Source organism: Macrobrachium rosenbergii, chromosome 40, assembly GCF_040412425.1.
Source record: "Macrobrachium rosenbergii isolate ZJJX-2024 chromosome 40, ASM4041242v1, whole genome shotgun sequence".
NCBI classification, from domain to species: Eukaryota; Metazoa; Arthropoda; class Malacostraca; order Decapoda; family Palaemonidae; genus Macrobrachium; species Macrobrachium rosenbergii.
This window is the reverse complement of record NC_089780.1, coordinates 28,859,877-28,885,276: the sequence shown is the minus strand read 5'-3', so window position 1 is coordinate 28,885,276 and position 25,400 is coordinate 28,859,877. Positions and strand designations below refer to the sequence as shown.

The 25,400-nt window shown below is 42.1% G+C and overlaps 2 protein-coding genes across 10 annotated transcripts in view; one reads left to right on the top strand and one right to left on the bottom strand.

Annotated features, from left to right (window-relative positions):
- Coq7 (ubiquinone biosynthesis protein COQ7, mitochondrial) overlaps positions 1 to 3,150 on the top strand; it is a 32,359-nt gene extending 29,209 nt beyond the window's left edge. For 5 of the 9 annotated variants that reach the window (XM_067083538.1, XM_067083532.1, XM_067083534.1 and 2 more), the window contains exon 4: positions 1,325 to 1,711. In XM_067083538.1, coding sequence (XP_066939639.1) covers positions 1,325 to 1,605 — 281 coding nt within the window. In that variant the 3' untranslated portion in view covers positions 1,606 to 1,711. Of the gene's footprint in view, positions 1 to 1,324; positions 1,712 to 1,746 lie in introns of those variants that run through there. The other 4 variants (XM_067083533.1, XM_067083539.1, XM_067083536.1 and 1 more) reach the window with 2 other exon arrangements.
- Positions 2,512 to 25,400, bottom strand: part of LOC136826303 (nardilysin-like) — a 91,324-nt gene continuing 68,435 nt past the window's right edge. The window contains exons 19-20 of the mRNA XM_067083531.1: positions 25,116 to 25,275; positions 2,512 to 3,243 (exon numbers count right to left, since the gene is read on the bottom strand). Coding sequence (XP_066939632.1) covers positions 3,113 to 3,243; positions 25,116 to 25,275 — 291 coding nt within the window. The 3' untranslated portion in view covers positions 2,512 to 3,112. The remainder of the gene's footprint in view (positions 3,244 to 25,115; positions 25,276 to 25,400) is intronic.

Here is a 25,400-nt window from a genome sequence, read left to right as displayed (position 1 = left end):
TCTAGGGCTGGCCCGAAGGATTAGACTTATTTTACGTGGCTAAGAACCAATTGGTTACTTAGCAATGGGACCTACAGCTTATTGTGGAATCCAAACCACATTATAGCAAGAAATGAATTTCTATCACCAGAAATAAATTCCTCTAACTCTTCATCAGCCGGCCGCGGGAATTGAACTCCGGCCCATCGAGTGGCAGTCTGAAGCTCAACCGACTCGGCCAACAAAGGGCTTGGAAAAAGAGCTGTGCAGATTTACATTCAAGGGTATTAAGTTATAGGTTCATATAAATCAATCTGTTTTAATTCCTAAAAGATTGCATTTTTGCCTTTAGCTGCTGTTATTCAGGATGATTCCCAATTTTTTGAGCCATCAGTTCCATTACTGTTGACAGTCTATTTCTCAAATAGATCCGTCAAGTCTTGGCCAATTTTATAGTTTTAGCCTACTCCAAAGAGAGGTCCAAGAGAGGTCCCTTCTGTCTAGTAAGGGTTTTAAATTCATAATATCAAAAGACCCAAGACCTTAGGATGGACAGAAGCTTTTTCATATCCACAAAGTGAATTAGTAAGTAGGTGATGTGGAACACATATTTTCTTGAGGTATATCACTGTGAGGGTTCTTTTAAACTATAAAATGGATGAAAGTTCAGTTTTAATGGCTGATATTTGGAGGTTGTAAACTATGTTTGTAAATTTTTATTTATGGGAGGTAACTATTATGCTTTGGGCCTTATTGGTAGCAATGGGACACAGGATCTCTAAAACAGTTAAAAAACCAGATTATTAATCATCATTATCTTCATAATTCTTACCCTCCATTCATTATGAAATCTGACAAAAAGCAGACTTTGTGGGTTTGCCCTCTTATATGTTAAGTAATTGTTACTACTATTTTTGACACAGAATTTTAGAGAATATAGGACTTTCTGGCCCACCTTGTACCCTGGCAAGTAACAGGTGGACTGCTATACTGTAGTTCCAGGTGTATACAGATACAAATCTCTCATTTTTTTAGCTACCTTAGGGTTTCTGTCTCGTGTTCACAACTCCTTTTCAGCTATGGACTAATTTACTTTGTTAATACTAGATGATGTAATTCAGAGTTTGGTTGTTCTTAAAGTAATTTGGGGCTTGGTAGCTTGTTCTGTCCCAAATAAATGGCAATTCTGGCAATTAATAGTGGTTTTTGTGAAACAAAACATTTTAAAAGCATTAATTTTTTTTATACAAACTCAAAAATTTGAGTAATTATAGTTAATGGGTTTATAAGAAAAAGTTTTTGTTACACAAAAATTTCTTTAGAATTTTTTTCTCTTGTTCTACAGGAACAGCATTGCTTGGAAAAGAGGGAGCAATGGCATGTACTGTAGCTGTTGAATCTGTCATCACTGACCACTACAATTCACAATTGCGAGAATTGATTTCATTGGGGGAAGAGGAACACAAGGAATTGATAGAAGTAATCAAGAAATTTAGAGATGATGAAATGGAGCATCATGACACGGGTTTGGAACATGATGCTGAACTAGCACCAGCTTACAACCTCTTAAGTAATGTTATTAAAGCTGGTTGTAAGGCAGCTGTGTTTATATCTGAAAGAATATAAGATGTATTTCAACCTTGTACTCAGGTATGTCATTTCTTACAGCCTCAATGTATTTTGTATTTTGCAAATAACCTTGTCAAGTCAAATTACATGTATATAGATCGTTTGATGAAATTTCTTTCTGTATCCTTTCTAAACCAGGTCTGGATATTAGAAGACCTTAACGATTGCATAGTCTTCAGTGAAGTAAATGGAAGAATTTGTTTGGTTAGCTTACTGTTTTTAAACAGAGCAAACGGACAGGTAAAAGGAAAGTGTGTTTGTAGCCTTTTTTTTTTTTTTTTTGTACTTGTACTTCACCTACAACTGAATTGCAGTATCTATGTTCTTTTTGATATTTTTCTGGGTTTATTTTTTTTTTTACTTTTCTCATTACTGTTTTTCAGTAATGCCAGAAATAACCTGCCTCATTGTACAGAAATAACTGGAGGTTTTAATTAACTTGTCCTAGCCATTATTCCCTTCTTTTTGATCTTTTTAACGTTTTACTTTGATATTGTAGCGGTTACAAATATTGTTATTACAAGAGTTACATTTCAGTGAAGTGCTTCTGAATATTATAAGGTTTCTTTTTGTTGTCCATACAATTACAAATTCAGAAAAATGCATTTTCTTGACAAACTTTAAACAAGAGCTTCACTAACATTGATTGCTAATTGGTGAGGAAAGCATCCAGCTCACTCCTATGTTCATGGCTTTATTCTTAGTATTATTACAAGCCAAGCTGTATCTCTAATTGGAAAAGCAAAATGCTTCAAGTCCAAGGACCCAACAGGGAAAGCAGACAACTATGAAGGCCTGGTTTACTTATGTTGAATGGCAATATATTGCACCTTGCATTGCTTTTAGCCTACAGGAAAGGAATTACCAGAAAAACAAACTTTATTAGAATTAATTAAACTCAACTGATGCAGCCAGAATATTTAATGAAACCAATTCAAATTTTCAGACAGCTATAAAGACCTGGTTTACTAATACATGTTTAATGACATATTGCACCTTCCATTGCTTTTAGCAATAACATTCCCTAAAATCACTTTACGAAGAACAAAAATGTGTTAACTGTTTTAATAAAAGCAGTAACAAAGTAACAAGTACAAATATAAAATTATTCATTAAAATACAACACTAGTTATTCTTTCCGGACAAGTTTACTGCTTGCTATTGAAGTATAAACAGAAATTCAGATTTCACAATTTGTACTAAATTTAAATTTGCAAACCTGTGTATTCGTATGCTACAAACAATGTATTGTCTAACCACAGGCATGTGCTGCTTCAATTCTTAACAACCATGTATCACAATAAAATAAACAAGGAGTTTGTAGGGTTTAGCAACTTAACATTTTATTATTATACGTGTATCACAGATGTATATTCTAATACTTCCATTAAACTGAACTAATATTTGACCAGCTAGCTGAATGACATTTGTGATTACTCAGTGATTTGAAAGTAGTGTCAAATTCAACAAAAACAAAACACACATCTTATGATTAAAATTTATGCTACAATATTTTTGTAACTGGATATAATTTTAGCTGCAGTTTGAAATCTTTAATATCCTTAACAAACTGTTCCTCTGTAAAATCTTTGTCTCCTTCTACAGGTCCAACCAGCTTCATATTAGTACTGTAATCTGAGAAAAGTAGAAAAAAATTGAAAAATTAGTTTGAAACATTTCAACATAAGAGCATGGCTGTTGTTAAATAATTAAAAAGTTTACTAAGAAAGATGTTAACATTTGCAGGATCAAGCAACAAACCATGTAGTAGTAAGTTCTTGCTTCCAGAGAATGGATAGCTATCATAATTTTCAAATGAACTGTCCTTTCTCATTAACATATTCCTCTTGTTATTTGTGGCTCAGGTACACTAGTTAACATTTGGAGTTCTGATCCTGGTACTCTTAGTTCCTGCTGTCTTGGAACTAAGCATATGTTGAATATTAGCATTTTCTAAACTTTTAGTATCTAAAATTGAATATTAGCAACTGCCAAGCTTTAGCATCTTCATAGTATAACTAAAAATCTGAATGTGGCTACTTGATTTCTAGTAGCTGTCTGCCCATGAACTACTGATGCATGTTTTTGTGCGTTAACATGCATTATATCAACACTTGGTAATGCTTCATTATCTATTTTAGCTACTGCAGTATTAGCTTTAATAACGGATAATTTGAACTGCTTGTTTACAGGTGTCATAAGCTGTAACTTGAGCAAATCATAGGAGTGGAGGAAAAGCATATGCACTGTGACGTCTTTTTTGGTGCATGACAGTTTTGCAAGCTGCCAGATCTCTCATAAGGTGTGTAGTCTGACCACCTGTGGGTACAGTAATCATTCTATGGGGAGGGCTGCCCTAAGGCCATCAGCTTTCTCAACTTTGGTGTTTTGTAGTACAGATCCACATTCCAGGCAAGCTTGAGGTGCAGTGGTCACATTATACATTCCCCCCTCCCCTTAGTTTCCATGTATCCTAGAAGTGGCTGCTAAATGATCAACAAGGGTGACTGCAGTTAAGTGTATCAGATTCTCTCTTACTTGTCAATTACTTCACTTTTTCCAATTCAGGAACACCACAAGCTGTGACACCCTTCAATCTTGGTGCAGATTCATTCTTGTCATGGCAGACTTGACTTCAAGAGGACTTGCGCAGTTGTCTTCATCATGCGCCAGTCTGTCAATATCTATGCAGTATACAGTGGCCAGTACTCCTCGAGTTCCAGTATAATTGCACTTACGTTTACCATTTCCCTGGGTGCTATGGCTCATGATTACACAGAAAATGACCCAAGCAGGGTTGCCTTTCATTCCAACAGAGCATCTTTTTATATATGTAACTTACCAAGTGATTACACTGCTTATAGTTTCACTCACTGGCAACTTAAAAATTTGAAATTTGTGGTAGCGCTAGTGTTGGTGTAGGTGACTAGTCCCCGCCCACTTTCAGGGTATGAGAGGAACGACTTCAACAGCACGATTCAGTTGCTTTTCTGCCAGCTCCGACAGTGGTTCAGTTGTAGGCAGTCAGCTTAAAATTTGGCTTTCGTTTCTTTTTCTTTCGAGATTCTTCTTTGGGTGAAGTACTGGTAGCCTATGGCTTTTGTATTTGTTAGGTTCTCTCTTAGCGAGACTGTAAATTTTCAATCTAAGATGCTTTTTCTTCAATTTGACTTACATTATAACTCGATTGTTGACTTCTTAGACTTAGGCCTAGCCTAGTATGTCGGACTCAAGCACTGCTAGCCTACACTATGCAGCCTTTTTACTAGGCTCACTAAAGAGAAATATGACTCTCGCTCCGTGTAGAATGTAGGGGACAAGAGCGTTCAGTTGATCGAACATGTGACGAATGTTCAGAGTGGGATGCTAGAAAATGGAAGATTTTGGGGTCTTATTTAGTGAAATTAGACAGACAGGAAACATACGGCAGCCACTAGAGCTGAAAAATAGACAGTAGATAGCAAGACAATATTCCTGCTTTACCTTTACCTGCTCTCGCTGTGTCACCTGTTCCCAATTCTCCAACTATTTGGCCTACTCCTTTACCCACTCCTTTACCCGACTCCCCGCGAGTTAAAACTATGTAATTTTGACGTCAAAATGGGGTTAATTGTGGATACTGTGACTCAGTTGTGTGCTTCAGTGCCTGTCCTAATGGACAAAGTTGAAAAAGTGCTAGTGTTTGTGAAGTGTCAGTGGAGGTGGCAGCTGCTCGTCCTGCCGACGCTCCTAGACAAAGGTCACTTGTGTACTCCCCTACACCTGGGAGCAGTCATACTGGAGGCCCAAGGGAGGTTGGTGAGGTCTGCCCACGGGCAGTTGTCGCCTAAGTTGGACCTGTTGCAAATTCCCAGTTGCACCCAAGGATAGCCGTTGGAAAGGCATCCAAACGGAAGTGAGTAGGCTATCCTAGAGTTCTGAGGCTTCCAGTGTATCCTGTGTGTGAGGCCAAGCGTTCATCTGCTCCGAGATGCTTCCCGGCGTCTTGAGTGCCCGAGCTCCCAAGAGCAACCGAACTCCCAGCAACACCCAGACGCTTGGTAGTCTCTGAGTGCCCATTACCGCCCGAACACCCGCTAGTGCCCGAACGCCCGAGCCCCCAATTAGCACCTGTTCCTCCAGTTACACCTGAATGCCCGTCATCACACAAGCGCCCTTCAGCACCCAAAACCCAAGCTCAGACGCCTTCTGCAGACACAACAGACCCATTGCTAGCTCCCACTCAACGTCAGCTGTCAGACATCTTAAATTTGCTCAAGAGAGAGCCGCCTCCTTTGGCCCAGGGCCCCTCAAGATTTGCTTCAATCCCATTTCATCGGAGGATGAAGGTGAAGTTGGTGAAGTGGATCAGGGCTCCCCTCCAACAGCTTATGCAGCTCTATTGATGTACTTGCTGCAGAACTTTCCAGGATTCTTCTCGCCTCCAGCCCCGACCTCCCCGGCTTTGACGTTGTTCATCAGCGACAAGCCTGCCAGCTCTCCCAAGTTACCAAAGATGATGATTTCACCTTCTGTTAGGAATGCCCTCAATGATCTGGACAGCTGGCTCTCAGAGAAGAGAGAGCAGGGGAAGTCCTCCTTCAGCTATCCTCCCTCTCATCTCATACGCTGGAGGTATTCCTCGTAGGAGACCGGAGAAGCTCCCTCACTGGTAGTCATTGCCTAGGAGGTCGGCCTTTGCCACCACCAAGGTGTTCTCCCCTACAGAACTCTACCACCTTTTGAAGAACTTGTTCAGGATCTTTGAAGTTTTAAGCTTTTTAGACTGGTCGGTGGAGGTCTTAGCCCTCATGATTAAGAATTGCTCTTCACTCCCTGAGGAAGTCGCATTGGATTGGCTGAATGCCCTGTAGTGCACAGATAGGGCCAACAGAGATGGCTCTTAAGAGTTAGCCTCTCTCTACACCATGGGAGTTTTGAAGAAGAGAGAGCTCTGGTGCTCGTTTACTTCAAAGAGTGTCACAGCTTCGCAGAAGTCTGCCCTGCTGTATTCTCCTATTGATCGCCAGCAACTCTTCCCTCAGTCTACTGTCAGTGATATTTCTTTGGAACTTCAGAAGAAAAGTACACAGGACCTTTTAGCTTGCTCGTCTAGACGTCCTAGGGAGTCTCCATCGACTAGCACCAAGACCCATTCTACACATCAGCCTCTGCCCTTTCAAGGTGGCAGACCCAAAGCTCAGTCTAGGCCTAGGATGAACCTGCACTTCTCATCCCGACCTTTTAAGAAACCCTCTTCCAAGCCTGCTGCTTGGAAGTGAGGATCCTTTCCTCCATGCACCAGTAGGACCCAGGCTCCTCCATTACTGGGAGAGGTGGAGCACAACAGGAGCAGAGGAGTGGATTGTGTCAGTGCTGAAACAGGGCTACTCCATCCCATTCAGGGAGAAGCCCCCCATTAGTCAACACGCCTATCACGTTGACTGCCTAATCAGTAGGATCTGACAAGTATTCGGTCCTCTCTGACAAAGTGTCAGCCCTCCTCAAGAAAACAGCCATCAAGGAAGTCAAAGAAGTCTAGTTGAACAGTTTTTACAACCGTCTTCCTAGTCCTCAAGGCATCAGGGAGTTGGGGGCCAGTACTGGATGTAAGCGCCTTGAATTTTTTTTTGTCGAAAATACAAAATTCAAGATGGAAACAAGTCACTCTGTCATGTCATCCATTCACCGGGGCAACTGGATGACTACTATAGACATGCAAGATGCCTATTTCCACATCTCTATACATCCGGAATCCAGGAATTATCTACGTTTTGCATGTATGTTTTGTGTTTCGCAACAGAGTGTACCAGTTTCGGGCCTTATGCTTTGGCCTTTCGACCGCTCCGCAAGTGTTCACCCAAGTCCTTGCTCTGCTCTCCAAGTGGCTTCATCTGATGGGGATAAACATCTCCCTCTTCTTAGAGGACGATTGGCTCCTTTGATCATCATTGAAGGAGAGGTGCATGGAGGACCTTCAGAAGACCCTTCGTTTATCAGAAAAGTTGGGTCTGGTAATCAACCGTCAGAAGTCCCAGCTGGTTCCATCACAGACGATTCTCTATTTGGGGATGATAAACTCTTAGAGTTTTCAGGTTTTTCCATCACCCAAGAGAGTTCAGTCATGCCTGAAGAAAGTCGATGAGTTCCTTGCCCACCAAACCTGTTTGGCGAACCTATGGATGAGCCTTCTAGGTACCTTAGCCTCCCTGGAGCAGTTTGTTTCACTAGGAAAGCTACATATGAGAACTCTTCAGTTTTATCTGTGGGCCAGCTTGGACAAGAAAGCTCATCCAGACACATTAGTCTTCCCAATATCTCAAGAAATCAAGGAGGATCTCTGGTGGTGGAAGTCATAAGGGAAGTCCCTTCTTCCTTTGAAACCCAACCTAGACTTCTATGTATGTGTCGGATCTGGGTTGGGGAGCACATTTAGGCACCCAAGAAGTGTCAGGAACTTTGTCCCAGGAGCAGATTCACTGGCACATCAACCACAAAGAGCTGATGGCAATCTGGCTGGGCATTCAGCATTCTGCTTCAATAGTCCACAATCAAGTAGTGACCATACACTCAGACAATACTACAGCCCAGACGTAAATCAAGAAGCAAGGGGGGACTCATTCGTTCTCCCTTTGCAAAGCAGTGAGAACCCTCCTTTTATGGGCAGATCACAACCGGACCAAGTTAGTGACGCAGTTCATTCAGGGCAAGCTCAATGTCCTTGCGGACGAGTTGAGCTGTCGCAGTCAGGTGCTCCCCACAGAGTGGACTCTTCATCAAGAATCATTGTCTACGTCTTTTGCTCTCCAGTACCAGACCCTCTAGCATGGGTGACAGACGCCATGCTACAAGACTGGTCGAACAAGGATCTCTACGCCTTCCCGCCATCCTGCACCTCAACAAGTTCCACAACCACATGAACATCACGATGAGTCTAGTGGCCCCATTCTGGCCGTGACAAGAATGGTTCCCAGATCTCCTCAAGCTGCTGATGAACTTCCCAAGGTTGTTACCAGTAACCAAGTCTGCTCAGACAACCCCACTTTGGGTGGTTCCACCAAGGATTGTCCACTCTGGCCCTGACAGGGTTCAGACTGTCAGGAACTCCTCAGACAGAAGGGGTTTTCAAGAGCAACTTCAGAGGCTATTGCCAAGTGTAGGCGCTCCTCTTCCGACAAAGTCTATCAAGCCAAGTGGACAATCTTGTCTTCTAAGACGTCTGTAGCAGACATTGCTGAATTTCTCCTGTACTTGAGGACATCTAGGGGCCTGTCCTCCTCTACAATCAGAGGTTACAGGGCTATGCTGAGTTCACTGTTTTGGCACAGAGGTATGGATCTCTGCTAATCAAGACCTGTCTGATCTCATTAAGTCCTTTGATACCTCCAAATCCAAGGGGCAATAGGCTGTCTCTTGGAATCTTTGTTCTGCTTTGTTACGAGGTCTTACCAGGAAGGCGTTGTGACGTTAGCGACCGCCAAAAGGATCAGTGAAGTGCATGCTCTTGACAAGAGAGTGGGATTTTCCCAAGGTGATGCTGTACGTTCCTTCACCCTAGGCTTTTCAGCAAAGAATAAAGACCCAACCAAGCCCTGGCTTCATTCCTTCACTATTAAAAGCCTGATGGAAATTTAGGCCCAGATGAGGAGGAGAGAGTTCTGTACCCAGTGAGAGCACTGAGGTACTACTTGCACAGAACAGGAAAGATTTGAGGTCCTACGAGTAATTTGTGGTGCTTGGTTAGGAATCTGTCTCGTGCCCTATCAAAGAATAGCTTGTCTTTCTTCTTGAAGGGTCTGATCAAAGAGGCCCATTCTCAGGTTGGAGAAGAGGGTTAACGTCCATCAAAGCTAAAGCTCATGAGATCAGAGCTGTCTCCACATCTCTAGCCTTCAAGCACAACCTGTCTCTGTCATCAATTCTTCAAGCAACTTACTGGATGTGCAAGTCTGTCTTCTCAACTCATTATCTTCGTGATGTGAAAACTACTTTGGAAAATTGTAGTACTTCAGGGTTGTTATCCATGGCTGGCATGGTGTTGGGGGAGTAAGCATACGAAGCCTTTCTTTTTTCCTTTTCTCTTCGCCTTGAACTTGGGTGTTGAGTCATAAGGGGGCCTTTAATGGGTGGGTGGTGTTTTTATATTTTGTGGTGTAGGTGATGCTCGTGTTCATTGATTCTGGTCGCTTGGTTGGTCAGTATGTGCCCAAGGCAGGGCAGTGGGGTTCTTGTATACTTTGTTAGTCACCGGGTTCATCCCTTGCTGCAAAGTACCCACTGATGTAGAGGTGTGTCTGGCCAACACGCCACACCCTTCATGGTTAGGATGAGCACTGACCAGAGGCAGTATCTACCTGCAGCAGCTCTCTTACCAGGTAAGGAACAACTGGATTGCACCAATGCGAATTTTGCTGTCCTCTAACTCGTTATCATCCATATGTCCCACCTCTGTGTCAATTAGGGATTCAGCAATGTAATTACTTGGCAAGTTACTTTTATAAGACATTTTTATGATAAAGTTATTATCACAAATCAAGCACTCCCTTCCCCCACATATGGAAAGAAGGGCAAAAAACAACTGAATCACGCTGTTGAAGTCATTCCTCTCGTACCCCGAAAGTGGGTGGGGACTAGTCACCTACACCAACACTACGCTACCATGAACTTCAAATTTTTAAGCTGCCACTGGGTGAAACTATAAGCAATGTAATTACTTGGTAAGTATAAATAAAACTTTATGATGTCATACTAGCACACAACCTAGTTGTATAGAGGTGAAAGGCAGATTTCTTAGATTTGGTATTGTAGAGAGCTGAAAGGCAGATTTCCTAGACGTGGTATTGTAGAGAGCCGAATGGTCAATTTCCCAGACTTGTTAGTTGAAAAACTATTATTTCAAGACTTGCTATTCTTCCTTTCCTTCCTGTGAATGTCCTGTTTGCATTGTTCTATTGTCATTCTGAACAAGTGTGTTTTTATTCGAGCTGTCGTACCTGGTAATGGCAGAGGACAACCCATCCTAACTAATAGAACAGACTTTTGTTTGGGTCCAGCTTGTACCTCAGTGTCAATGCTTCCAGTAAGTGAGAAGGAAAAGGAAAGGGCATCCACACATATTCCTGAATCAACCCTAATATAAAACAAATCCGCTTTGGTACACGACTGAGAATGTTGGGTGCCTATCCCAGGACCTGGTAAGTACTGTACATCACTTGCTTAGCAGCCACCACAGGACCCAAGGAGAATGTGCCCAGGGACTTCTGAATAACATCCCTTGGGTAGAATGTGGTGAAGGTCATCTGACTCTCAGACATCAGGCCCCATTACCCGTTGGGCTGAGTTCTTTTGAAAGGCTAGGGAAGGTCCAATGTCCCTTAATTTGTAGATTCTTGAGAATTATATAATTATAATGAATATTGTCATGTTGTTAAGCAATTACTTATTTTAGTTTCATTTGACTGTGATCACTGCCTGATGCTACTTGAATAAAGAGTCTAAGCAAATGAACATTTCTATTTTATGATCACAACCTCTCACTCTACACATATCATCTACTGTACACACATCATCATCATCTTCGAACACTTCAAAGATGCTATCCATCAGCTGCCCGATCCCCATTTGCAAGTACGTGACACCAGACCTGGATGCTGCCATTGTGGCTGCCTTGATCACCACTCACAGTGCTATTCACACAGAGCACACTGCTGCTGCAAAGGTCGAAAAGGTCAAGTGTCCAGCAATATCGTCAGCTAGCTCCAGTGAAGATTGGGACTCCTTTCAATCATGGTGGTTGGAATATGTTGATGCCACCAGAATTGATGGAGTGACAAGGTGCTTCAGTTACTTGAGTGTTGTGATGAATAGTTGTGCAAAGATCTTACACGGCCAGCTGGGGGCAGTTTTACTAACAGATCTGTGGATGAGCTCATGGCTGAAATTAAAAAGCTTGTCATACATGTGGAAAATACCAGTTGCAAGAGTCACCCTCCACAGTATGCATCAAGACTGTGAGAAGCCTATTCCAAGCTTTGGCACACATCTAAGAGGCCAGGCTAGGGTTTGCAAGTTCATGATTCAATGCCCTAGCTGCAATGAGATGGTCAACTTACTCAGGGCATTGCGGGCCCTAAGATACAACATGATCTTCTTGGTGACAAGAACCAAGACATGACATTAGAGGATGTTTTTCGGTTCATTGAGGCCAGACTGGTTGACTCACATACCACTGAAGCAGCCAGGAGTTCTTACAAAAAGTCCTAACAGCCTGCCACCACAGACATTGTATAACTGGATCCATGCTCATACCGAGGCAAGCATGGACAGGGCAAAAGTGCACCAGGCCGCATCCACAAGACAGTGTCCTGCGTATGGCCATACCTGTGATTTATGTCAACGTGATCACCACATGGAGTCAGTTTGTTGAAGCAGAAATAATCCAAAATGGTCAAAAAGACGAATACATTCTACAAATGACTGTGAAAGTGCTGTATTCAATGCCATCTGTGCTGCAAACTCTTACTCAGTGGAAAATAGGTACACACTTTGATGAAAGAGACTGAGTTTGTAGTGCACAACATGCCCAGCACAAGTCAACAGATGGAGCTTCCAACAAAACACGCTCAGAACATTGCTCTGTGGTTTCGAAGGCACACAACTCGAGTTGAACTCCAACCCAAGTCTATGATAAAATCACTGACCCTTGGTCACGCCAAAGATTTAGATCTCAACTACATGTAACTGTTCATCCTCATGATTATGAATGTCTCAGCTTTGTACTACACCATACTTCACCCACTATCATTGTCTCTGCCATGGTCGACACAGGCTGTCAGAGTTGCCTAGCTGGCATCATGGTGATTCATCATCTTGGTCTTCGTGAACCTGATCTATTACCTAAGACAATGAAAATGCACACTGCTAACAACCAAGGAATCAAGATTCTTGGAGCTACCATGCTAGCCTGTCTGGAAAAAACAAACATGGTGTAACTATTGAAACAAGACAAATAACATATGTAACTGACTCTTCAGACAAACTTTTCTTGTGTCGTGGAGCATGTGTTGCTCTTGGAATCATCCCAGAAAACTTTTCCACAGCTGGATTAACTGCAACCATGAAAACAGACAGGCTTTGCTCCCAAAACAGTGCCCTAGTAGAAATAATTCTGACAAAATCTTGTGGTTGCCCAGAACGACAACATCCTCCACCACCACCACTGACTCGCTTCCATTTCCTGCAACAGAAAATAACCACGAAAAACTGTGACAGTTTTTATTGGACACTTACCTATCAAGCACTTTTAACATATGTGAACATCAGCCTTTGCCCACGATGGATGGTGCCCCGCATAAGTTGATGATCGATCCCAATAGTGAACCAGTAGCTTATCATACACCAATTCCAGTACCCCTTGAATGATAGGACAGAGTAAAGGCTGACCTTCACCATGATGTTGTTTGGGAGTTATTGAACCAGTCCCCCTGGTGCCACCGCATGGTTGTTTGTCCAAGACGCACAGTGGACTTTCAGCCCATTAAAAGCCTATGTGACAAGGGAAACCCACCACACACCATCCCCATTTCATCAAGCAAGAGCTGTTCTACAGGGCATGAAGAAGACGGTTTTTAATGCACGGGATGGTTATCACTGTGTGCCTATTTGTGCTGAGGACCTCCATCTCACCACCTTTATCACCCCATGGGGCAGATATCGATACAGAACAGCCCCTCAGGGGTGCATTGCATCTGGAGATGGTTACACTAGAAGATACAGTGAGATAGTATCTGATGAACCCAACAAAACAAAATTCGTTGTGTTGATGATGCACTGCTCTGGTCCTCCAACCTTGAAGACAGTTTCTTTCAAGCAGTTCAGCGGTCAGACATTTGCGGTTGCTATGGCATTGTACTCAACCCAGACAAATTCGTATTTGGACAGGATACTGCTGAGTTCACAGGATTTGAAATCATGAGTGACAGTGTATGCCCATGCAGACGCTACCTTGAGGCTAGTCTTGATTTCCCTCCACCAAAAAAACATCACCGATATCTGCGCCCTTGGTTTGGATTGGTCAGTCAAGTCTCTTATTCTGCCAGTGATACACATTCAGCATGGCTGACAGAATGATACCATTTGAGATCTACTGAAACCAGGAACCAAATTTCAGCAGAGTGAAGCCTTCAAGATGCGAGGGAGATTGAGTTGGGCATTAAAATTTTTTATCCAGAAAATCCAACATGCAAGGCTACAGACTGGTCCAAGACAGGCATAAGATTCTGGCTTCTCCAGAAACATTGCAATTGTGCAGGAACAGTTACACTCGCCTATGCAATAAGAAAGAAAAAACACTGTAGTACAGATTTTGTATGGTCCACACCCCAGGTATTTACCATCAAGCCACTGACTGCAAATCACAGCACCCAAGACAACAATCCTCTTGGCAATCAAGAGGATATGGAGGAGTCTCCAATCACTTCTGCTTCTTCCTCACTTTGTGCCCTGCACTTGAAGTCAGTCACCTGGGACATGGTCAGAACAGCCATAGCCAGTGACTTGGACAAGTGTCTTCTCTCCCATTGAACATGGTTTCCTTGACACTCGTCAAGAGATGCCAGACTCAATCCGTAACTTCTTCCAACTTCGTGATGACCTTTACACTATCAATGGCATTGTGATGTATACAAGGACAGAATTGTGATTCCCCCAATCCCTCAGGAGTGAAGCCCTAGCTGCGTTACACAGTGCTCACCAGGGGGTCACGACCATGACTGCTTGTGCAGAATCTTCAGTGTTTTGGCCAGGTATAACACCAGGCAATTTATAGCCCTGCAAGTGAGGTGCAGCACATGTAATTCCATTGCTCCTTCGAACCCCAGTGCACTGCCCACACCCTTGATTGCTCCAGACTATCCATTTCAGTGTGTTTGTGCAGAATATTTCCACTACAAAGGAACAAACTATTTGGTTATAGTGGACAGGTGCTCTAATTGGCCTATAGTGGAAAAATCTGCTACTGGGTCCTAAGGGCTGATTTCTGCTCTTAGGAGAACTTTTGAGGCATTTCGGAAGAGCTTGCTTCAGAGGGCGGGCCTTAATTCACATCTCATTCTATTAAACAATTCCTGCAGGACTGGGGTGTTCATCATAGATTGACATCAGTTGCATTACCTCATAGTAACTGCTGAGCTGAGGTGGCTGTGATATTATTAAGCAAATGTTAGCTGGGAATACTGGACCTGTTGGTGAAGTAGACACAGATGCATTCCAAAAGGCTGTGTGACAGTACCGTAACACACCTGACTGGGATAAGAAACTTTCTCCTGCCATGTGTGTGTTTGGTAGACCCATCCACAACTTCATCCCAGTGTTGCCTGGATGTTACAGACCACATGATGCCTGGTGCAGAGCCACTGCTGCAAGAGAAGAGGCACTTAAAACTTGACACGTATTTCAGAGCGGCTCTCAGAGCACACAAAGCAGCTACCCCCACTTGTTTTCAGTGACCATGTCCTGAATTCAAGTTGGGCCACACCCTCTTAAATGGGACAAAACCGGCATCGTCATTGAAGCACACTAGCTTAACCAATATACTGTTAAGATCGATGGTTCAGGCAGGGTTACATTGAGAAATTGGAAATTCCTGCACAAATACCTCCCTATCCAAGCACAACAAGAAACACACTATCACATCCAACACTGAACTTCAGAGATGGATGCTTACTTGGTATGATACTGCCATGACAGATTCGCCCTTACCTGTTGAACTGCATGGTATACCGCACACACAGAACAAGCTCACTAAGGAGACCTAATTAGCGTGTGAGATGACATTGGTTAAACCTTCAGCTGGTGCTGATGCACCTCAACAACATGGTGGCACATTGAAATCCACACCCTCCCTAAGTGCACAGCATGCTGATGATTCATCCCCACCGAAAGCTGTCAGCCCAAAGAGATAGTCCCCTCTTCGCCTGTTCACCAGTGACCACGGTTCCTTGACCCCACCCTCATCAGTTTCAACGCCTGTAGTTGTACCACCCAAACTCATTATGGATCATCTGACTTCACCTGCCAGCCTTGGACCATCAACAACCAATATAAGCTGCAGACTGAAAAACCACCCTTGTTCTCTTAGACGGTCATCCAGGTCCACTACAAAACCCACTTGGCATTCTGATTATGTGATGTAATCTAATAACAATTAAGAATTTGAGTATAACGCAAGTGACCAATTCCACTGTGTGTTCACACTTCTTTAGTGAACAAAGTTGCTAGCTGCACTCTCCATGTCACTGCATAACTGTAAAAAAAAACTTTTTTTTTAAGATGAGTGTTTTATGTACAAGATGTACCACACTATGCATTTTCCTACAAGTATGGGACATGAAAGACTCGGGGGAGATGGATAATTATAGAATTATATGCATATTATTATGTTGCAAAGCAATTTCTTATTTTGGTTTCTGTCTGTTTCAGTTGACCATGATCATTGCTTGATGCTACTTAAATAAAGAGACAAGCAAATGAACCATGCTTCTACTTAGATTCTAGGATGTAGAGAAGGTTCTAACTCCTCTGAAGCAGAATCTTAAGCCTGTGCGGTGACTGCATAAAGCCAGAAGGAAATGGTATTCTTTGACCCTTCTGAAGATAGCAGGTGCTAATGAACAGACAACATCTCAGCCTGAGGTTTTTGTTCTCTTCAAGTAGTACTTGAAAGCTAAGATCAGGCACAACAGCATCTTATCTGGGTCATCACCAACATCCTGGAAGGAGGGAACTGAGAAATGCTCAAACCTCAAGTCTGGAGTCAACAGATTATGTGGCTTTGTAGCCAAAAACTCCAGCAAAAAGTAACATGAAAGAGATCTCCACCTCTCCAAGTGTTCAACAAGAGTTCATAAGCCATGTCATAACCAATTCTCTTTGCTGATGCAAAAGCCAGAAGTGAGATCCCTGTCTGAAGACTGGGATGAGGGCTCATAAGTGACAACTCTAGGGCTCCGCAGTCTGAAAGTGACATGATTGTTTGAAATTCCTGATCAACATACATAACATGAATGTAGTGAAAAGATCTACCCCTTTCATGCAGAACACACATGAAAGAGCTGCACTATAGCCTCCAACACTGGAAACTCAAAGGCTTTTGCCTTGAAGAGAGATGAGGTGGTCTGCTAGCCTTTTTCTCAGAGAGATGCTGGATAATCTCTACCCATGAAGACTTAGAAGTTCCTGATCAACTGGGAATGAATCACTGCCATTTTCAAGCCGGGCCTGTGTTCTGCTAGGTCCACAGGAAGTGGGCAGCTACCTCATTGAAATTACCTACTCAAGAAGCTGCCAGGAAGGCTTTCACTGCCATGGTGTCAAGAATCATACTTGGGTATTTGTTCCGTTCCCTCAGCACAAGATCGGATTCATTCCAATTGATTACTGTCTCCAGATCTTGGTAAAAAGACAGTAGTAGTGCCATCTCAAATGAGACACTTCTTGGAAGGGGTAAATATCAGCCAAATGTCCAGGTATCTCAACAAGCGAATGCCCTTCAAATATGCTCAGGTAGAGACCAGAGTGAAGACCCCTCTGTAAACCTGAGGTAAGGTACCATTGCTTGACTGAATCAGAGGACCTTGAACTGAAACCCCTTCCCATTGTAGACAAGCGGGGGAATTTTTTCAATTCCTAATGTATTAGGTTTTGAAAATAAGCATCATGAAGAACAATTAAGTCTCCCTTTTGGACTGAATCTAACACTGAACAAGCTGTCTACATCTTCAACAGTCTGCTGGATAAAGGCATTCAGTGTCAAGAGGTCTGTGATAGGTCTTCATCACCCTGTTACCTTCTTCTCTAGGAACAGTCTATTGCAAAAGCCTGGTGACTGGAGATGAACTAACTTGCTCCCTTCTGCTACAATGTCTCAACCTCTGGTCACTTGGCCTGAGACTTTTGAATTTGCTACATTTGTTGGAAAAAAGATTGGATCCATCAACAGTCTCTAACTGGCCCATAGAACTACAGCTACCCGTGGTTCCACTCCATATTCCTGCCACACTTACTAGCAGCTCAATACAAGCCCCACCATGACAATGGGGGAAGTTGGGCAGGGGAGTTGCTATTCTCAACAGCTTCCTCTGTTTTTTATTCCCCCAGCTTCTTCTTTTTGACTGGTTCTGAAAAGGTTGAAATGGCTGGGGAATGTCTTATCTTCGTTTTTTGTGGTATGGATTTTGTCTGGGATCTAGCATCCTAAAAAGGTTTGAAAACGTCAAAGTGCCTGCTTAGGAGAACAGATTATTGCAGAGGCCTTCCCTTTTCAGTTCAATGGCCAATTCTACTCTACCTGGAGGGAAGTAGAACTGTGAGCAAATTATTCTGCGAGAAAGCCAACTCCCAAGGGACACCTGCCTAGAAGTCAAAGAAAGGAAGGAGTTTCTTCTACTCAGGATGAAGTTCACCCAGATACTGATAACCCAGTGCACCAGAAAGGTTCAGGCCTTGCCACCCACACCACTAGCCTTCTAGCAAAGGACCTTGACTCCACAGGAAGATCTCTCATCATTACATCAATGGCTTCATTACATCAATGGCTGCACACTGCCAGAGGTCCAGCACCCATGATGTCACCTGGACTACAGACATAATTTACTGGTTCTAAATCATTCAACTCCATACAATGGAAGGCAAGCCATTGCTAAAAGCATGTTATTCATTAAGTAATAGACTGCCACTTCAAATTAGCCATCCACGCTGCCTAGGAACTAGGAAACGGTATTTTCTTTGCCTGAAGAGCAGAGGTGGGAGCAGCTTTCTATGTCTCTTAGCTACATGAGAACTACCCAACCCACAGATCAGGGAATTCACCTCAGCCAAAACTCCTTAAGAAAGGTCTGACCAAAGTAACCTTATCGATGGTCACACCTCCAGAGTGAAACTAATATCTCTGAGGATGAGAGATTGTTAGTAAAGTTGACGCCAGAGTTGCCTCCCTGAAATTGAGCTTGTGGATGAGCCCAATAACCTCTGGGGAGAGGGGGGGGGGACCTCAGAACTCAAGATTCACCCCTGCATGAATGCCAGCAAGTGTCTGCAGCAAGGGAAAGATTGTCTTGCTGCTCCCACTTCCCACCACACTCACTCCTGTCCCACTGACAAGGAAAACCTCTGAGATGATGGGCCTGAAGCAAAAGGTGCCAGTACTGCAGGGCCAGAGATGAAAGTTGAGCAGGGCTGGCGTGAAGAGCGTGGGAGAAACCATTGTCCCTGGGCTTGATGAGCAGGGCCCTGGCAGGGATAGTCCTATCCTAGCAACCTGCCTTGGGACCAAGAATGTGTCCTCTTGGTTAAGCACTAGAAAAGCAAGTGTCTTGATGAGAGATGGAGACCGGTCTCTCTTGCAGGAGTCCTTTGATACTCGATGAGAGAAACTCCAGTGGCTCCTGTATCTTCATCTGTAGGGAAAATGGGAGCCGTGGAGGGGGGCAATAATGCCTTGATCATCACCTCCCGGGGAGAGCTACTATCCTGAGAGAAAACCAGTTAACCAATCACATTAATCTTGCCAGGGCAGTGTGAAGACAAAGTCCAAGCCATCTCCATTTTCCCTGCATCATTCTTATTTATACATGAACTTTAGTAATTTCCCATGTGATTTCATTTCACTCTTATCCTGCTAACTGAAACCTAATATTAATTTTAAAAATTTTATTCTTAAGCTGACAGAATCACTTATCAAATATAAGTTCACACTCACACACTGATTCTTGTCCATATAGCTAACATGTATGACCTTACTTCTCAAGCAATTTTAATAAGTTTGATTTTCAAATCGTTATGCAGCCTGTCCATTGTTTCATTTGCCTTTTTCACAAAGTTCCAACTCAATAAGAGAACTTGTATCAGATTTCTTTCTTCCTAAATATTTTGACAGGGGCTCATCCTCAATAAACTTTTCTCCTTTCAGTCTTGTTTCAACCCTTTGCATGGATTTTTTTCCTTTGATTCCTTTCTGGTTATCTCAAGGTTGGTTTTGGTTACAATGATTTTTAATTCTCTTGTAAATTGAATCTTCTCATTCTTTCAACATCTGAGATCTCTTAAGACCTATTCCTTATCATTCTTTCAACATCTGAGATCTCCTAAGACATATTCATTAAATTTCTATTACCACCAAGGTCCTCCCTTGCTGCACTCTTGTGTAGCTTCCTCTTTTGCTATGATAAACAACAGAGCATTTGTTGCTGGTTTTTGATGGATACGAACATGTACTTTTTCCAATATATCTTCTTGCTAAGTCTTGTTATGAAGTAGTAACATCATTATATAGCAAGTTTTGCATTTAAAATAGCCTCTAATTGCTTCACTTGGTCCACCATTAAATGACCTCCCAAGAGATATAAAACCTGCTTCAAGGGAAGCAAATTTAGGAGGAGGTTGTCATCCACTGTTACCAGTAATTTCACTACTTACACAGTTATTCATGATTCAGTATGTTGGTAATACTGACATTAAGACCTAAGTATCTACAGTAAAAGGAAAAGGTTTGTAATTTGTTTGGAATGAACACAGAATGCTTATGAAATGGCCAAGTAATTTTTGATGGTCTAAAACGAAAGTAGCATTGATGAAAAAAAGGAAATCATTAATTCACTAGCAGTTTCATGTACATGAAAAAGGTCCCAGAACTATAAAAAAGTAGTATCTCCAGTGCTCAATGAAGTAGAAAGTGGCACCATTACTCTCCCTTTCATAGTACTGTAATAACATCAGTTTTTATTGGGATGAACAAATTCTACCACAAATATTCGTTCTGTGAAATTAACACTTTACTTGTGCATCCTAAAGTGACTTATTCCATTGTCTTTTCAGCAATTTCTCAGATTTGTGTTTTACCATGAATTCAAATTTTACCAAATGCACTCATCAAAGGTTCTATTATTTTATGTTTTTCATGGATAATTGATAGTTTTCTTTCTTTACATAATGAATTTACCTAATTTTCAAAATAAATATATAAAGATTTCCATCAAGCCATGAGTTTCTCTTTTCTCCTCCAATTTAATTAATATAAATAAATTTAAAAGTAATTTGTGTTTCCTTGGTATACAAACCCAAGCCTTTTATGTAGTATGTCTCAGAACACACTGGAATTAGTCACTGACACTTGGAACAAGGTAATTAACTGGGATAAGTGGGGACACTCTCTCTTAAGTCTCAGTTCTTGATGCTGACTACACAGGGTGGTTGAGGTTGGGTCATGATAAAAGGCTCTGGTTTGTGTGACTACAAGAAATACAGAGTTCAAAATCTGTGATTTGTTCCTACTGAAATACAAACCATTGCCTTTTATGGAGGAGACTTGCCCCTTAGGTGACAGGATGGTCCCTCAACTGACTGGCAATTGAATCTCCATCTGGATATGCCATGGTCCTGTCATGACTGTAAGGAGAAGAGCAATGATTCATGTAACATCCTAATCATTTTGGCATAGGGATGCAAAATTGGCAGGGCCCTCAACCAAAGGGATGTATCTGACCTATCATTCTAAGAAAAAACTTCAGATATAAGTGCTGCCATAAAGTTAGGTTAGCACAGGTTGAAGGGTAGCTAGTATCTGGGACAACCATAAATTAAAGGCCTCAAGGATAGCCTTAACCCCCACTCCCTTATTTTAAGGAAGAGCAAATGAGGTTGCATCTTAAGCCAAAGCCCTAAGATACCATTCCTGATCATGAAGTTCTCCTGCATCAAGGCTCATCCAGCACATACTCTGCCTTTCAGAGAGCCAGTCACATACTCATTCAACCTAAAATCTTAGGCAGAGATGCTTTTTTTGTCCAAGAGGCATCTGGAGACCACAGGTCCTAGGAAGGGTCCAAGGACTTGTAGGCAATGGCCCTGGGGATAAAATGAGGTAAAAAATAATCTGGTGCAGGCAGACACATACCTGCCCTCAGTACTCCTTAAACCAAAAAGCTCCCCCCTGGCCTGGATGCACATCCTCCTTACAAGATACTCTGTATGTCCACTTGATTAATGCTGACCAGATTCTAGAGCCTCTTGTCAGAAACTGAAGGGGCTGAATTTGCCACAAATTCATGAACTGGAACAAGAGGAATCCCCAGCCCTCTCAGAGCCGTATGATACAAAAGGCCATCCAACTTGTCAACTAACTAAAACAAGGCTAAAGCAAGCAGAACAAAGGCTTGAGGGGGAATCTCTAACTTAGATCTTTGGTACCTTTTTGTTAAGCTGTGGAAAATCACTTCCCAATCAGGAAGCCAAAGCTAACAAGGTGGGAAAAACTGTTCAAAGTTCTTATGAGCATCCCCTTTTCCTGGAAGACCTGGCTCAAAAGGCAGAGCATGTAACACAGCAAGTGTATAAATTGTGAAAGGACCCAAGCTGACACCAGGGTGAACACCCACGTGAACACCTGGGAGCAGCTGTCAATCCAAAGCAAAGGACTTTGAAATGGTTAACAGCCTCTCTGCAAAGTTTGCCAGCAGGGTACACTTGGTCTGAGAGGAAAGCCATCTTTATTCTTGATATCAACAACCTCCTAAACTTTGCCCTCTCATCTGACTGAGAGGGAAGTACCTTCCTGGTGCTTTTCCTAGGGAGGTTGTTATCATTTTGCAAACTGACAAAACAACTTGAAGTGGAGTAGTGTAAGGCTGAAGTTGACAATGCAACAAGGCATCTCTTGAAAAAAAAAAAACCCATTCCAACTCTGCCTGAAGGGGTACTGAAGGAGAAGAATCCTCAGGTCCTAATGGATGAGTCAAATATTCTCTTGAAACTGAGGCCGACATACCAGTTGCCTTGGTGAGAGCTCACAGACTGTACATGAACAATGACAAGATTAGCCCATTCCTGTCCAATTGACGTAATATTACGCAACAACCCCCTACCCCCCTTCTTTTCTGACTGACGTAATTTTATGTAAAATTTACCGACATTTTTCGTACGTCTGGTAGGGTAAATTTTTTTTTATTTTCGGAGAGTTGGTGGTTTCCATAGGCTAAAGCATACCTTGGACCGTGTAACTCAGGCATCGGCCAGGCAAGCAGTCCGTATACTCAGGGCATAGTAAATTTCTCACAATGAAATCAGCTGATCCTACCCGTTTCTCTCTCGTATCTTCCATTTTTTTATAAAATGTAGGATTACATTATTGAAACACTCTGTTTCGTATCCTCTATTTTCTATAAATTTTTAGTTCCTCTACTGTGCAAACATCAGCTGATCGCACCGCCCTGGCAGACCACACTTCTGTCAGAGACCATGCGTGGAGGTTGAAGTAAACACGTGTGGCTGTTTACATACAGCGACGTCAATCGAGAACAGTTTCCAACATGCTTTACATTTTTACGAAAACTAGCGGAAAACGCGTTAGTGCATCACATAAGAGACGTCTGGATTTTAGGCAGGGCTCTGAATCTCATTTTTCATTATCATATATATCGATATTTAGAGAATTTTGTTGGCTTTCTCATAAAAATAATTTATTCACCTAACTGTTATAGCTTTTGAGCTACGAACGATAATGTTGACAACAGTAACATTTTTTCGTTTCGAACAGCTTATAACGTCAAAATGAAACTGTTGCTGTTAAAAGCCATTGTTCTTGACTCTCACTTTATTCCTCAACCTTTCCTCTACATTTTTGTATATTTACAAAGTAATTTCTATGAAAAAAATCCGATAGGGCTCTTAAAAAAATGTCTAGCGATAATTCTCACCGTATGCCTGGCAGCGCTCTGTTTCTTACCCACTTTTCTATCAATTTTTCACCAACTGGACTTATTCGTTTTCATTGTTTTATATGTTGATATTTAGAGAATTTTCTTGGCTTTCTCATAAAAAATAATTCATTCGTCTGACTTTCATAGTTTTTGGGTTACGAACGAAAATATAAAAATAAGTAAAGAATTTTTTTTTTTTATTAAATAACTCACATTTTTTCGTATTTAGAGGGCTGGGACTCTTATTCTGACTATTCCACCATAAAATATAAACATTTTAGAAAAAAAGGACAGCAAAATGAACGTTGTTGGCATAAAATTTCTATTTTTGCTGAATTTTCGAAATAATTATTTTTTCGCACTGTCGAGCGCTCCCAGACACATCGGGGCTCATGTACCCTCAGTGATGTGATAACTATACAGATATGAAAGGGTTAGGTAATGCTGAATTCTGCAAACCTCAGCAGAATTAAGAAGAAAGGAAGCATTCAGAAACATTCATGATTACACTCAGAGAACCCAGTGTTAACCCTACCATTGGCAAATTTCCTACCTTTGATTAAACAAATACTGCTGCCAGCCCCCAAAAGAAGGCAGACACTCGCTAGCAGTCAACAGAACTTGTGAGAGAGCTTCTGAGACCTCTTCTCCTTCCTAGGAAGAGAGGCAGAAGGAGACAAAGAGGAAGAGCTTGACAATGAGGGGGTGGAGGAAGACCTGGGTTTGCATTTTCTTAACTTTCCTCTGTCCCTGAGCCTTACTATCCTTGGCTAAAACAGATGTGTTAAGGCAGTCAGCAATACTTGTATGAGAGAAGTACAATAAGTACTCAATACTGCAGGGTTATCCCCACTGATTACTACAGAAAGATTTGTCACTTGGAATACCAAGTGGGAATTTCTGCCAATACGCCACTGAACTCACTTAGTAAACATCAGCAGGAGGTGGTTAACCAAGAACATGCCACTGTCTCACCTGAGGAGAGCTTGGAATGCATGCTTAAGTCAGCATTATGGAGACCATGAGCTGGTCGCCTACCCTCATAAGCATAATGCCCATGAGGGCCACAGGAGAATGAGCAGAAAGGAGACAGAGAGAGAGAGAGAGAGAGGTGGGGGGGCAGTCCAGGAAGGAACTAAAAAGATTGTATCAAAGGTGGAGTGATCACCTTCATAAAAACTGGTGAACATCTTTTGGCATTCCTTCAGTGCAGCCTTCGTCAGATCCACTGTGAAGGAGACCATCCAACACACTCCTAGCACCAGTGCAAAACAAAATCTGTTACATTAACACCATAAACTTTAAGCTGCAAGCACATGCTTACACCTTTCATGACTTTTGTTGATTACCTTTCTCTTTTAAATCCATGTTGAACAAGAAATTAAAACACAACACACAATAAAAAAGACAAAAGAAGTTTCAACCTGATGGTCAGTCAGAACACAGCAAGATGTCTTGACTATGGGCAAGAAAATGTGCTTGATGGCAGCTGAATAGGGGTTCCCCACTCACCCACCTATAACCAGTTAACTACCTTTTCTAAGTTCCAACAATTGATTCCAGCTTACACTGGGGAATACTCCTACATACAAGGCAATGATTTGTCTTCCTGTAGGAACAAATTGATGGCAGGTTTAGTTCCAATGTGAACCCAAAGAACTTATTCTAACATGAAAAATAAAGAAGTCCATCATTGAATACCAACAACTTTACTGATGATGAGTATGCTAAAAGAAAAACATCCATGGAGGACAGTTGGAATGTTTAATCTAGACTTACCAGTGAAACAGTCAAGAGAAGGGGGCACTCCATTTTCAGGATTAGTAGAACCAACAACCTGTACAGATAGTTTCCTGTAGCTTGGATTATCTTTATTTGACAGCACCTTTTGTAGCTGAGCCACTGTTGACTCTCTTGTTATCAGTTTGATTAGTTCAACCTGAAATGGAAGAATGTTTAAAAACTTTACATATGCATGAAGTAAACACAGAAGTCCTGATACACAGTAACTGACTTATTTCCAGAAGTTTCATAACACTATACTTTCATCAATGGTTTTCTTGC